General features: G+C 43.3%; 1 protein-coding gene across 2 annotated transcripts in view; it reads right to left on the bottom strand.

Moving 5' to 3' along the window:
• Positions 1-1,419: 1,419 nt before the first annotated feature.
• Positions 1,420-16,077, bottom strand: part of LOC310855176 (uncharacterized protein) — a 31,592-nt gene continuing 16,934 nt past the window's right edge. For both annotated transcript variants that reach the window (XM_083760085.1, XM_083760086.1), the window contains exons 11-18: positions 14,507-14,632; positions 13,099-13,247; positions 11,568-11,676; positions 7,654-8,364; positions 6,283-6,578; positions 5,479-5,572; positions 5,295-5,388; positions 1,420-3,464 (exon numbers count right to left, since the gene is read on the bottom strand). In XM_083760085.1, the coding sequence (XP_083616211.1) occupies positions 3,394-3,464; positions 5,295-5,388; positions 5,479-5,572; positions 6,283-6,578; positions 7,654-8,364; positions 11,568-11,676; positions 13,099-13,247; positions 14,507-14,632 (1,650 nt within the window). In that variant the 3' untranslated portion in view covers positions 1,420-3,393. The remainder of the gene's footprint in view (positions 3,465-5,294; positions 5,389-5,478; positions 5,573-6,282; positions 6,579-7,653; positions 8,365-11,567; positions 11,677-13,098; positions 13,248-14,506; positions 14,633-16,077) is intronic.

Raw genomic sequence — 16,077 nt, 5'->3', positions numbered from 1 at the left:
CAGCAGAAACACAACATGGAAAGGATTACAGACCTCGAGCAGCAGATACGGGAGGAGAGGAAGCACTGTCAGTGGGCGGAGGAGGGACTCAAAATGACCAGAGAGGCTTTGAGTGAAAAGACGATTCCAACGGGTCAGAGAAAACTCCTGCAGATCAAAAAGGAGACCCCAACTGGTTATACACAACTCCAAATGATCAGAGACAATCTACACCAGCTGATCAGTGAAAAGGAGGAGACTCGGACTCCAACAACTCAACTCCAAATGATCAGAGACAATCTACACCATCTGATTAGTGAAAAGCAGACCCCAACTGGTCATACTCAACTCCAAATGATCAGAGACAAAGGTTCGCCGCAGAGCAGCTGGGCGACGACGGTGATGACATACGTATAATATCTATGAACAAAACAATCTGGTGAAGACAGCAGAGAAGAACACGATTGGACCTTGAATTGACGGATGATCAAGATTGACTTGCAGGACGACGATACAGAGAGACCTTGGTGGAGATCGAGACCCACCCCTGTGCAAGAATTAATCTCGGCTGCCAAGTAATGAAGGCAGTGGACAACGTAGGTTCTAATGAAAACCTATGTGAAATTCCACTGTGAACATTAAGAGAATCAATCATACTAACAGAGTGAGCTGTGTATGCATGTCTTGTATGACACAATAGAGGGTATGCGTGTGACATCATAAGCGGAAAGTTATGCAGGAATGCCTACTGTGTGGCAAAAAACTACTTTCTACAGAAGTCATATTTGATTGCATTAAATTACTTTAAACAATGTTAAATTCACTTTGTCACTCACTTTGCCACTCGATCTGCCTTTATGCATACCCTCTATAACAAGATGAATGGGGAATGTGATTTAAGAACATCATTCCAATGAGGCACACACAATAATATCCATGTCCTCCTGGTCAATACATCTGTTGTTTATAATAGCACTTTTATATTGGGATAAATCAACGTTTACTTTGATACACGTCAATTTTATTATCGCATTCTTGCAATTGTTGCATTAACAAATAAGTTAAATATGACTTGTGCTTTGCATTAATTTCTTATTGATATTTTCCCCAATGTATCTAAAAGTGAGTAATGTTTGTAAAGTAATCTAAGGGGGGGGGGGGCGGGTACCGTCCTAAAGTCGGCTCTTCGGAGCTACTTAAAATGTCTGACGAGCCAAAATCATTTCGGCTATACAGCGCCGAAGCAACGGTAAAATAGGAGTATGAATCGGCCCTAACCCAGATCGTCTTCCAGGGGTCCAGACATCTGCAATTTAAGTGCAAACTTCTTAGTAAGACTTCCAAGCACCACTTGAGGGTATCTGGGGAACTGTATTGCAACCACTAAGATTGCAACCCAAACGCTACAGATTTCTTCATAAACACAATACGTCACTGAAAGAATTTCAAAGAAACGTTTATTATAAAGTTTTAAACTTTCTGAACATAAACATTTAAATTTGTAACATTTCAGAACATATACATTTCTTAATACGAAACAGTAAATAATTCTCTTATTGTGCACACGGTAAGTTATTCAGAAAATAAACACTGTATGACTGTAACATCTTTGCCCATCGAAAATCTATTTACAAACCTGCATTTTCTTTTTCACTTGAGGCACTTTCTGGAAGAAGACACTTTGGAGATCAATTGAATGCACACTGACACTTGGTAGTGTAGGTTAGTGGAATTACCTTGCTACGATTTATATAACAACAGTGAGTGAAACAGGTCTCAAAGTCACTCTTTTAGCACAAACAAAAACAAACAAAGCTTATTATACATCACAAACCCTGTACGGTTTGTTTGTTTATTTTTTTTGGTCAATTTCATGTTGATTTTATTTGAAGTAAAATGAAACTCTGGACCATTAAATAGTAAAGAAGATATATTGATACATCATGGCATGGTAACTACACACAAGTCAAACCTCTACCAAAGTGTTCAGTGCGCTTTAAGGTCCAATGTATAAAGTAGAGGCATCACTTGCGCTCCACTCTAGCCTTCTTTAGATTCAAGAAATGTTTTTGTCCTTAAGTTGGTCAACTGAGCCCATTACATAAGGACTGATGTAGTGGGAGACAGATAAACATGCAGGTGTAAATGTATTGTCAAGCTTTTTACATTTGTATTGATTGTAAACATATGGACCACAGTTTTATCTGGTGATAACAGCTTATAACATAAATCAGTGGATAATTCCTCAGCAATGCAGGTAACACAAACCTAATATTGATATAGGATACTCAATACAATATCACCTGTAAAAGAAAATGGGTGTAAAAGAATATTGGTCACTTTTTGCACTCTCTGAGTTAACCACTTTAAACCTGGCATCCTTATTTTGGGCATGCGGAAATTGAAAAAAGAAAAAAGAAAAAAAAAAGTTTTAAAATACAGAAAATATCTGATCCACAAGCTCAAAACAAGCCTTTGAGCTTGTTGAGCAGGTATTTTAGCTGTTTTAAACCGTTTGAACTTTGAAGGTATAAAATAAGTGGTTAAATTAAAAACACAGGATGTTACCGCGGTAGCCTCGAGGTTGCTCATGTTCATTAATACTTCCTAGAAAACCCCACGGTCTCGCTAACGTCGTCAAAACGACGTTTGTTTTGGTAATAATTGAGCGGCATTCCCCTTTGACACACAGGCTCTCAGTCTCTCAGGTTCTCAGTCACAAGAAAAAAAAGATGCGGAAATTAACCCCTAAACGTGTCACGTCGTTCTGGGTCACATCTACGTTGGCACAATCTCATCCAGAGCTTGCTTGTCAGAGCACGAAGTAGAAGATTCTCAAGGCTGTATATCTTCGCATGAAAGTGTAAGAAGAGGATAGGGGTGGGGGGGGGGGGGGAGTGGTGATAGCTTAATAGTTAAGCTTAATTCATACTCCATCTACGACGAGCTAATATAACGTTATAACGTTGTCAGCTTGTAGAACTGTACTGGCATGCCGAGTACTACAGAGTATAAATTAGGCTTAAATACACTAGAGTGGATACGTTTGTGGTCCCAAAACACGGAAACCAGTTAGTATTTTGCACATCCTGGTTCTCTCTCTCTCTCTCTCTCTCTCTCTCTCTCATGTATGGGTTTTTGGTTAAATGCCTGAAATAAGGTCTGTGGTTAACATGGGCTTAAAGAGATCATTTCACTTTCAATTGAAACAAAAACTGATGTTCATCTGTGATGATTATCTTGCAGAACAAAACCGATCGGCAACATACTCGTCACAGAGCTGAATTTCGTCAATCAAAAAAATCCAACGTGAAAATCCCCATTTGACCTTTCACACGAGAGAACCAGGAAGGTGCTACAACTTAACCTGCTTCCGACCACAGAAATCCATCATCCCTGACCAACTCTATACCGTTACAAGACAGTAGTGGCCAGATTGGTGGGGGTGGAAGGATGGGTCTCTTTATTCTGGGATATCTTCTCCTCTGAAAGAAACAAAAGAAAAAACACAACAACCAATAAACAGCAGTTACAGCAGTGCTTTTCAAACGCTTTTCATATCAAGGCCCATTTTCTATTTGGTATTTGAGCCACGGACCACCATTTGATTAGATTCAGCCACCCAGACCCAAAACTTAGAATATTTTGTTGTCATTGGATAAGATTTTGTCCACAATTCCATGCTAACAATTCTTCTACCTTAATTGTGTAGACTTCTTGTACATTAAGTAATACAGATGTTCAACAATAATGCAACTCTTGAGAGCATAAAATGAAACCATTTGGTTTCATTTTACACTCTCCAGAGTTAAAGGGTAAATTTGGTTACCAACTCTCCATTATTTAGCTGGGGATCACCTAGCCTCAGAAACCCAGACGCTTTTATTAGAAAAAGAAGTCCACTTCAATTCGGCATAGAGTGCTGATTTCTGATCGTCTGCACCTTTGTTAAATTGATGCACACACATACTTTTCTCTCTCGCTCTCTCTCTCTCTCTCTCATGTCGCGCAGCTGTGTCTAGATTCTCGGAGCTGCTTATGCCATAGAAAGCATAGGTGGACCCCAGGGCCCAGGCTAGGGATCACATAGAAGAACCCCCTCAAGGACCACTGGTTGAAAACCACTGAGTTACAGCAGTGTTTCTTAAACCTTTTAGGCCGTGCCCCCCCCCCCCCCCCCCCCAGATAATGATCCTGAACTGCAGAGTTAGAGATATGTAGGGAATAGGAATGCAGAAATGTTACGGGCAAGCGTAGAGTTTTGGTGCCGCTTTTAGGTTTGCAAAATTTCAAATACATTTAAGTTTACAGAGCCATAACTGATATAACATCATATTTATGCATTTCACTATTATATTGTTATCACTTAATTACGCACGCACGCACGCACGCAAACACACACACACACACACACACACACACACACACACACACACACACACGTCGGACCCCTGCCAATGTATATATGGTTTAACTGTACTCGGTCCGCTGTTTTTCCCCTCTATACCAAATGTATTTGCCAGCAAACAGCAGATTTATTGCATAGTGGATCAACGTGTCACAACATGATGTGTAGATCCACCATTTTTGGCAAAGTTCCTCACAGAATAGGGATGCTAAAGGTCAAGGTGGTTAACCAATTAAAACCGAGAAAGCATAATTTTAGATTTTAGCTGTGTATATATAGCAACATATACAATTTTCACTTCGTGCCACGCTGCGAAGCTTGTACATGCTAAGAACTTGAAAGTGTATTAAAAAAAAAAAAAAAATCTTCTCTTCCGCGGTGTTCCCTGGCACAAAACATTTTCAGATGTGCGGTGCAGTAAAAAATATATTTCATTTTGGGGGTCCTCCCTGGCACGGAAGAGTCTCAGAACCACGGATTTAGAGGGCAGTGTTGAAAATTTGCTAAGTGTGTGGCAAATCTGCAAAAAGAATGCTTACCACTAGTTTTCTTCACAAATGTGTTCATAAAGGTGGCTAATATAACATAAACTAATGCTTGCAATGGATTCAGAATCATGAAAACTTCCTAGTTTGACACGTCACATGCAACTTAAAGTATAATGAAATTTGGAAAATGTTGCCTTATATTGGTTGTTCAATGTTACCCCAACTTTCAGCTGCTGTCACAAAGTTTCCCAAGGGAGTTGGGTTGGAACAAATGTATATGTGATTGTAGACACCTTTATGAACACATCTGTGAAGAAAGCTAGTGGTAAGCTTTTTTTTTGCAGATTTTCCTCACATTTCGCTAATTTTCCTTTATTATAAGTGGTTGAAGGATAAGGGACACTGGGCCCACTTCTCACCGGGTTGTTCCTCTGTCTGTACGGGAATGTGCTCCTGTTCATCCTCAGGGATGTTGATCTCCCCCAGATCTGTCAGATTCTCCATGCTGGAGCCCTTTACAAAAACATCATTTATAAAACATTATTACATTATTTATTAACAGGTATTGATAGTGTAAGTAATTGGTAATAATGGAATAATTACCGGTGACTGGGAAAAGCAGTCTTCGTCTGAATTGCGAAAGCCTTCTGGTGGCTCCATGAAGATTTCTAACTCCTCCCCCTCCTCCTCTTCATCACTGGTGAGAGACCAAGAACACTCATGTTAATAATGACAATAATCTACATCTATATCTGTGTGTGTGTGTGTGTGTGTGTGTGTGTGTGTGTGTGTGTGTCCAGAACAAAATCCCACCTGTCGACTTCAACTTGGCGTGTGTAGCCGGACCGGGGGAGTACGGTGCAGACTAATAAAGTCGGTTGGATCATAAATCTATTTATCTATAAATCGGGTCTGTCTGTGTGTCTCTTTTATGCCCATATATGGTGTCCCATAGCTCATACAGGCAACTCCAATAAGAGTACTATGTTAATGGATACTGCACTAAATACTTTGACAATGCATATTGCCTAACCGAAGGGCCAGAATTGTGAAAAATCTTGAAACTAATTATAATCTTGAAAAAACATTTAGCACAAAACTCATGGTGGCCTCTGGCACAAACGTAGAAGAAAAACAGTCCTTATATGCACACCTACGCGGGACAGATAAATTAACTGGAAGAGTAGGAAAAGACAATAATGTGTGAAGTGAAGATAGTAGTGTGTGGGATTCCAGTCTTTTACAGCCTCTGGCACAAAACATTTCCAGTTGGGGGTCTGCAGTTAAATACACAATTGTGTAGGGTCCTTGACATGAAAATGATTGGAGACCAACCGATATATAATAACATTTTGTACGTGTGTAAATATACAGTACTATACAGTACGTGACAAAGATAATACTGACCTCCCATCAGCGTAGAACGGCTCCTCGAGGCCTTCCTGTTCCACCACCGCCTTTATATCCACCTCCTCCATGTTGTGAACATCCTCACCAAAATCCACCTTCAACTCCTCTTCGTCGTCTTCCTCTTGTAACTCCTTCTCCTCTTCCTCCTCTTCCTCCTCCTTCTCTTCCTCCTCCTCCTCCTCCTTCTCTTCCTCGTCGTCATCATCATCATCAAGGTCGGAACAGTTGAGGAAGTCAAAGCTTTCCAGAGCATTCTCAACCTCCTGACTGAAGCTAGAACTGTGACAGCAAACCTGTAGACAAAATAGTTTGGCACCTTTAACCACTTAAACCCTGTGTGCACCATAGAGTATAAAGAAGGATAGAGACTGAACTGGCGCAAAGCGATATTCATGTCAGTGGAAGTCTCTCAGTGGCGTTTTGAAGCACCCGGATTTGACCACCACATTTTGCTGGTCAAATACGGAAGTGCCAGGAAGCCCATGCGGAAGCCCAGCTGCACGGGGTTTCCCGGTCATGAATCCACAGGTCCGCCTGCAGTCCCTCCTCTTACCACTAGGGCCCAGTGCTTCAACGTTGAAGAGCCTCACTTGGGCCTTGGTGTGCACTTAGCACGGGCTTCCACGGGCTTCCCCCAGGGCTCAATACTAGGTCAGCAAAAAAGCATTTCCCTCTACAAAAACAGCAGTCCAGTTGTGCCTTGGGATTTCGTGACAGACACATTATCATTGTAATAAATATACGACTGTATAAAAAACTACCCATTATCTTTTTTCTTTCAGTACTTTGTGGGCGCTCCTTTCCCAATATTATTGATATCATGCATGAGTGTCCAAGTTGCTCCTTTACACCTGACAGGGGGGAGTTTCCCTGGTTGGACAGCGAGTGGAAGGAACACGTTATTCCAACCAGTTCCTTTCCCCTCCATCAGGCGCCCCGGCTGGCCAGGGGGAGGCAGTTTAGAGACCAGGATTACTGCATGTTTTTTGTGAGGGTACCTACCCTAGGGGACACGGGGAGAACATGCAAACTCCACACAGAGAGGCCCTTTCGCCAACCCCGCCACTCTCTGAGTTACAGACCCAAAAGGGTCCATTTGGTTCCTAACTACCATTCACCTGGAACTGCCTCAAGGACCCTGGGGGTCCCGGACCCCCATTTTGGGCGGGAACCCCTTTTGGTGTTAGCATTATGTCATGCTTTATAGCTATTGAAAAATAGCAGATCTACAAGATCATACGAGCTTGTAGGTCTGCTATTTTAGAAAAATCGAAGAACGACTGACAGAAACACATAGCTTTTTCAGAAAACCGTCAGGAAGTAGAAGACATTTTTTAGAATGTGATCTCAGGTCAGAATGGGTCATACCGTTAGCGGGTCTCCTGGTTGTTTTAACTCTTGGGTGGACTGGTGCTGCTGACCCGAAGGACATTCCTCCTCCTCCTCCTCCTCCTCGTCCTCCTCGCCCACCGACGCCGACTCGGCAGCGCCGTCCGCTCCTCCCGCGCCTTCACACCTCTCCGCCGGCACGACGTCCGAAGACTCAGACGACATCTCGCCGTCGCCGCCGCCTTCCTGCGCCGCCCGTAACGTGACCACTTCTGAGCCTCCGAACTCGGGCGGTGGGTCCAAGGTGGCCTCCGGCGGCCTCTCCGCCGCTAGCGGAGAATGGGAGGACACGTCGGGATAGGAGCGGCTGAGACTTTCGGAGGACTCCGCCGATTGGACCGACGCTGTGTCGCCGGCGATAGCACCACAGTCTTGTCGGCGGTTGTTGGCGTTGTCGGCGCTGCCCTGCGGGGGGAGGAGGAGGAGGTGGCCGTTGGGAATGTCGCCGACGACGAAGACCTCCGTCTCGTCCTCCTCTTGGTTGGACGAGAGGGACGGCGTGGAGGCGCTGCTGGACTTGTTGTTGCGCGGGCTGAAGGACAGCAGCTGCGTGGGAGTGGTCTGTGACGACGACGACGCCAGCCGCTGGGCGTGGTGCGCCAGCGCGGGACTGGACGAGTCGTCCGAGGACTCGGAGGAGTTGGACCAGACCGTTCCGTTCTCCACCTCGCCCTGCCTCTTCAGCAGAGACTGGAGAGGAGCAACACAAAACACACACATGACAATGTTAGATGGAAATATTAACACCTGAGTGTAGTTCTCAGACTTAAAAGATTAAAAAATATAATAATAAAATAAAGGATGTAACAGTAGCAGAAGTGACACGGTTGTATATCTGCTATTAAAACCCAAGTTTTCAGAACAAATATAGCAGCATCAATTTACAAATTTCTTTGTACATACTGTACAGAACCCTAACCCATTTTCACCTAAGTGTTAACAATAGTTTTTAACTATGGTTCTTTTTGAATTCCTGAAAAGTAACAGTTTTGGATTTGAACAAGGTTTCCAATTGACAGCCACAATATACATTTCGATGCACAAATATCATAATAATCGTGACATGTAATTTTCATATTGTCCAATCCCTAGTATTGTGTGTACAAAACGTTATCTTTTTGTGTTGACACAATCATGTTCTTTCAATTCCCACAGCATTCAAATTCACAATGCTTATTGATTGGTATAACTTGATACCGGCCGGCACTGATTATGTCAACACTACTTGATAATATATCTCTGAGTCCTCACAAATGGACACTTACAGGTTTGTAACTCTGAGAGTTAAACAAAATGACATTCCAACAGTCTATAGATGAAAAAGGTTTGAGGGCCAAAGTGCTCTTGATAGGACGTTATTATTATAAGTGCATACAGACATTAAGATGTCACCATACAACGCTCTCTCAAGAAGACAGCATATTACTGTATGTTCCATAGCATAGAATTAAAACAGATAAATGAAGGTCCTTCTTGATGTTCTGCACTCTACTCTCAAAACCAAATGTGGTCAAAACACTTTCTGTAAGAGGAGCACAGGCTAAACACATGTTTCATTTACATTAAACATCATGAACGTTTATGTTGCCCTGTTGTGAAACCATGGGACTTAGAGGAGGGACAAGAAGAAGGGACCCTCCCTAACTAAGAGGGTTTGTTTGAGAATTGCTTTCGGGAAAGTGTTGAGGTGATTATGGGGGTCTAATGGGGCCCTACTCAAAACTGTGGGTCCTTGAAATCAAAGAGGTTGGGAATCACTGCACTGCGCTACGCTAAACATTAACAGCCACACACCAACAGCCACACACCAACTGTGAACGGGCGAATCGGGGCGGCGCCGTGCGGACGAAGACGCGGCGCACGGGTGATCTCCTGTCCGGTGCCAAGGTGTCGCGGAAGGCCTCCACCAGCGACCAGCTCTGCCCGTCCGACCGGACGCCGGCTGCTCGACGCGGCGAACTCTTCAGCGGGTGACGGAGGGGATAGAGGAGGGACAAGTTGGGACCTCTTCTACTCAACCACTATTAAACAGCTACAAGGACCACAGCTATGTTCATACACGCCGGCACTCAAGCACAGCCCGCCGGGACTCTCGTCTATGCGTCTACTCTCGTCTACGTGTCGAGGGCAACAAGCACACGGCCAACACGCCACTCGTCTAATAGCCTCACACGCCCAACACGCCACACGTCCGATAGCCTCGCACGCCTCAGTGCTGGCACTACAGACACAGCAGTTGGCGAGCAGCTGAAACAGAACAAGCCAGTGAAATGAAAGCCATGACAGCCATCAGTGATGGTGATGTGTCGACAAGAGAATACTTTCGACTATAAAATGTATAAATAGTACATTGAGCTTCATTTATAGTGTATCGTAGGGCTTTGTTTGAAGTGAACAAATACTTCGTTATTGTGATGACATTGTATAGATGACTATTGGTACTTTGACAAAACATTGGCACAATTTGATAAATAACCACCAGTAATGCCTATATATTAATAGAACAGCCAGGTAAGTCTTTAAAACCAGGAAAACACAGTGTACAGCTACACTGTGGCCCTCAACCTCATGACCAAACGCATAATATCTCCTCTGACCCAAAGAGGAATATAACGTGTTCCTTCCACGCGCTACGTCCGGCCGGGGGAACTCTCCCCTGTCAGGTGAAAAGAAGCAGCTTGGACTCCTCATGCATAGAAGGAAGCATGAGGTCAGTCCGCTTGCCCCCCCCAGGTTGGCAGTTAGTGTAGCACCCAGGATTACATTAGATAATTGACACTGGGTGAAAAAATGAGTTACAAAATTGTGGGATATAAAAAAAAGAAAGAAAAAAGAACAGACCTAAAGTCTGGGTGTAGCTCTGTTCTTTTTGACATACGACACGTCATACTACAGCTACGACATATAAATGTAGGCATTAGTGTGTGACTAAAGCAGAGGTTCTCAAACCATGGTGAAGGTGCAAAATGCAAAATGTTTGCATAAACACATTTTCCGTAACTTTTAAACTATGTTAATGATAAGCCAACTCTTGTCGTGACAAATCATGACAACACACACAATATTTTGGACCAAACAAAGAATTAGAAAATAGAAAAAAACAGCAGGTTACAACACTTTTTTTGTTGTTTTTCTTCTTTGTAATTATTTGTTTGGTCCAAAATATTGTGTGTGTTGTCATGATTTGTCACGACAAGAGTTGGCTTCGTACGACGCTTAAAAGGTCTTTAAATAAATAATTTAAGAAATGCCTATGGTCAAAATGCATTGCGATTCATTTCCTGGGCCACTCGTTGTTTTGAAAGGGGGAGGGACTGTGACGCTCTATACAGTGCAATACAGTTCAAGGTCAGCTGTTCAGCAGCCTGACTGCCTGGGGGAAGAAACTGTTACTGAGACGGGTGGTGCGAGATTTGATGCTCTGGTAGCGTTTTGTGGAAGGGAGTGGTTTGAACATGGTATTTGCGGGTGGTGTAGATGTTGTGGAGACTGGGTAGTTCTGTGCTGCCGATGATGCTAGCTGCTGTTTTAACGGTCCTCTGCAACCTGTTGCAGAGCTAGTGTGTGGTGACTCATTTCACACCGGTTTCACAAATTACATACCGTATTAGGACTTGGCCTAGCAACATATTTCAGTCGTAATCAATTGCAGGTTGAGCCATTAACGATTGCGGTTATGAAATATTTGAGATCATTAGGGTTTTCTGGAAGACTGAAATAACGAATAACCAAAAATAGGCTATCTACAAGCTTACAACACTACACACGCTTGTAGATAGACTTCTATAGAAGACATGCTGACTTCTATGGAATCCAAAATGACTGAAATCAGTCCCATGTGGGGAGGTCTGAGCGGTGGGGCAGAATTCTCTGGCGGTCATGATGTGACTCACATAGAACACCTGCTCGCGCATGGAGGGAGTGTCCGGCGGGCTCTGGTTGGACAGCAGCCTCTTGGAGACCGTACTGCTGGACGAGGTCAGGTCGTCCTTGTCGAACGGGCTGAAAGGAACGACAGAGAAAACAGCCGTGAAACGCTTCATTTGTGTCCATATAGAACAAACATACTAGCCTGGGTTCCAGCCTGAATCATTTTGTCACTCACTACTCAGTCTGGAAAGGGTGAAATAGACCCGTGTCTTGGCTTCTGATTGGTCTGGAAAAGACAGTTTGACGTCGTATCAATGCGCATTGCGCAGCTAACTGCTGTCGCCCTGCAACGTCCACTTTATCATTCACTAAACTCACCCCACACAGCCATCCTGTTTTTTGTTTGAATTAATCTGACATAGTAGACCACTGAATCAAATTGAGTGTTTATTTCCAGGGAGAAAAAAAAAGTCTGGGACCGAGTCCACTTCAATTTGGCATAGAGTAGCGCAAACGTCGATCACTCTCAGCTGATTTAATCGTCTTCACCTTTGTTAAATTGACGCACACCCGTACACACACACACACACACACACACACACACACACACACACACACACACACACCTCTCTCTCTCTCTCTCTCTGTCGCTCTAATTAATTAGTCTCATGTGCAGCAGCTGCGCACAGTTTCTGGGAGCTGCCTATGCCATAGAAAGCATAGGTGAGTTCCAGGCTATGCAATGCGAGTCTGCTGCCTGCTGGCCAGACTAAGTAGCGAGTGGCAAAACAGATTGACGAAACGCAGTGATTCAGGCTACAAGCATACTTACTGCATAACGCAGTGATTCAGGCTACAAGCATACTTACTGCATAACGCAGTGATTCAGGCTACAAGCATGCATACATTTGTTTCGTATATTGTCGCTGTCGGTCAGAAACCTCCCATCTCATTGAAACAGTTTGTGTTTTATCCTAAATTAACCCATTCTGACCTGAGATCAGATTCATACGAGGTTTCCGCTGGACACACACTGGTCTGACGAACCCATTCTGACCTGAGATCAGATTCTAAAAATGTCAGTCGTTCTTCGATTTTTCAAAAATAGCTAAAGCATGACATGATGCCGACACCAAAATGGGTGCCCGGTCAGAATGGGTTAACACCCTACACTTTGTTGCATCCTGTGTACACTAGGTACAGTAAATTAACACCCTACACTTTGTTGCATCCTGTGTACACTAGGTACAGTAAATTAACACCCTACACTTTGTTGCATCCTGTGTACACTAGGTACAGTAAATTAACACCCTACACTTTGTTGCATCCTGTGTACACTAGGTACAGTAAAACTTATTCTTGTTGTTTGGCCTCCTTCAGACAGCAACAATAATAATAATAATAAAACATATGTGGGGGGTCCTCGACTGCATAATTAAAATGGGGTCTCAAAAAAAAAGAGAAACACAGACAAAAGAAAATCATATTACAAAAAAATGAAATAAAACAAATAAAAAAACATCAACGACACATGGAGTTTGTTTTTGTGCTGACCTCCAGGTGACCTCCAGGTTGAGCTTGACCGTGCCCAGGTCGTTGATGTCCACGGCCAGGGTCTGGGCCAGTGGACAGAACAGGTCCAGCATCTCACAGGACACGCTGCCCACCACCACATGGTTGGCCAGGCTCTTCAGCTCTGTGACCTGCAGCAGCCACCACCACCAAACAAACACACACACACACACACACACACACACAGACATCGACTGAGGGATCAACACCTGTAGCTTTAGCATTTAAAGCTGGTGTTCAGTGATACTTCTTTGTATAAAAGTGTTAAATAGCTCTCTATAGAGCACTCACTCATCCCCTGGTTCCAAGGGGTTCGCAGAAGTTTTTCCTCTATGGAGAATAACATTGGGTCATCTTAATTGAGGTCCAAAAATAAACAAACTGTCTCGGCTATGTTGTCGGGGAGGTGTCTCTGTATCGTTTACGACAGTCAGTCACTCATATTTGATACAATCTGTTCCTAGCGAAAATGTAACTAATTCGGCAGCAGTACCATTTTGTGTTTTCTCGCAGTCATTCGATTCTTCCCCAGCAAGCAAGCAGGTCAGGGCCTGGACGAATTATTGACGTCACTATTAGGCCCAGAATATCACCCGATTTCAACCAACTTTAAATGCTGCCCAATTAGGCGGACATGACGTCCCTGGATGAATTGGGAGAGAGTAAAGATCGAGGCTAGATCAACTTAAGTCATATCATAACTGAAGACGTCCTGGAAATGACGTAAAGATCATCCCCATATGGGCTGTGATCTGGTCTAGTCCCGCACATCCTGACGTCATTTGGCTTGCTGGTTTCATTATGCATATGAGTGAAACCACCTGGATCATTTGTTTATTTTTCAAACACAGTTCTTCTGATATGAGGCGATCTAAGATCCCCCTATGGGGATTGTAATACAAATTTAAAAAAATACACGAACCCATGGACTTAGCGCCCTCTAGCGATATTTACGTCAGACTTCGGCGCTCTACAGTACATTGTGAGTCATTGCTATAGTGTGTTTAGTAACAGTACAGAGCGTCGCAGTCCCGCCCCCTCGAGAGACCCGGAAAATAAATCCCCGTTCATTTATTTAAAGACGTTTACGCCGCGGACAAAGCCAACTCTTGTCGTGACAAATCATGACAACAAACACAATTTCTCGGGCCAGACAAAGTATTGGAAAGTAGAAAAAAACGGCAGGTTACAACACTTTTGTTGTTGTTTTTCTTCTTTGTAATTATTTGTTTGGTCCAAAATATTGTGTGTGTTGGCATGATTTTTTTCACGACAAGAGTTGGCTTCGTACGACGCTTAAAAGGTCTTTAAATAAATACGTTTTGAAATGTCTATGGGAAAAATGCTTAAATGAAAATGAAAATGTTTAAGCATAGTGAGGTGTTCTCACCTTGATAGACAGCAGTTCCGTGACCAGAGGCAGGAAGATGTATTCCTCGCTGTCCCAGACCTGCTTGTTGCTGACCTCCACGCGGCCCCGCAGCCTCCAGCGCTGTCTCCCGTAGCGCATCAGCACCTGTGGAGGAAACGGGACGTTTTCAACCCCTTTTGGTGATTTAAGCATTATGCTATTTTTTTTTTAAATTGTGAAAATGTGGCTCAAATCTTTGAATATATATTCTTTCGGAACGAGTGTTTTAAAATCTTTGCTTCTGAGGGGGTCCCTGGAACAACATTATGTTCAGATGGGAGCCCGCGGCCAAATACGGATAATGCTAGGGTCCTTGACATGAAAAAGGTTGAGCACTGCCTAGGCTATCAATTCTGTATTAAAAGCGTCCAATATATTATTTATGCCCCAAAATATATAAATCTCGCACCATTAAGGCACAAGGTGTACAAGGTGTCCTTTTTTCACTTGAGCACCTGCTCCTCAAAATGTCTGTACACGCCACTGAGCACCACCGACATAGAAACATGAAAAACTGTTAGGATTTAGAAGACTTTTTTTTAAATTCGGCCTCAGGTCTAAATGGGTTAAACTAGGGATGGAGCTTGTTAATTTATTTTTAATAACGAGCACCTTATCGATCAGGCTTATCGAGCCCACTATAGAGCATTTTCTATTGTTTTGTGGAAAGACGCGAAACAATACATTCTGAACAGAACCAATATCTTTTACTAGGGCCTTCAAATACAGTACTTTTCTAACAGAAGGAAGGCAATTAAACGTTTTATTTTACCAATACAATAATATTACGGAAACAAGCTTGATAAGCCCTAAGCTTATTTTGGGCCGAGTTCACTAAAGCCACTAAATGGGGACTTAGCATTGGGTGTTCCCCCGCAAAAGTTTCTATTTTGGGCACTAGACTTTATCCCTTAAAACACCTCCGCTACCCGTTGCATTATGCATACAGTTGTGGTTTGGGCGTTATATAATAAAATCCCATCGTTCACACCTGTGAATGTTGTGCCCATAGACTGTAAAAAATATGGACAAAGCGTTCCCCGGGTCTAACATGAACGTAAAATGAAGCCTGTAATAATATGCTAATTCCTGATGTAAGTCGCCATCTTTGGTACCAGCTGGCCATTGGCTGGCTCCGTTTTGTATACCAGCTGGTCATTGGCTGCCCAGACAACGAGGCGGGACTTCCCCCCTTCTTCTCCGTTGGTTTTTATTTTGACTCGAGTGGGAGGGGAATCCCGATCATAGACTGTAATGGTAGCCACGCCCCTCAGAACATACGCGATGGTTTTTTTTCTTTATGGTCATTTTTTTAATTAATGGGACCATAATTTTCCAAAAAGAATATTATGACATTAGAAATGAGACTTTAAACTAGTGACTGGAAGAAGAAAGTATTCATGACCATATTTATTAAGGTAATACAGTCTAGGTGAAGTTGGGCCAAAATACATGGGCCTCTATGGAGCTATGGGGCTTTTTGGGTCCGGTCCAGCGCCACAACAGGCCATTATATGAACTACCGATTTCAAATGAGGCTTCATGAAATA

This window comes from Protomyctophum parallelum (genome assembly GCF_964188405.1).
Source record: "Protomyctophum parallelum genome assembly, chromosome: 2".
Taxonomy (NCBI): domain Eukaryota; kingdom Metazoa; phylum Chordata; class Actinopteri; order Myctophiformes; family Myctophidae; genus Protomyctophum; species Protomyctophum parallelum.
The sequence above is the reverse complement of the archived record's forward strand: the minus strand, read 5'-3'. Positions and strand labels throughout refer to the sequence as shown.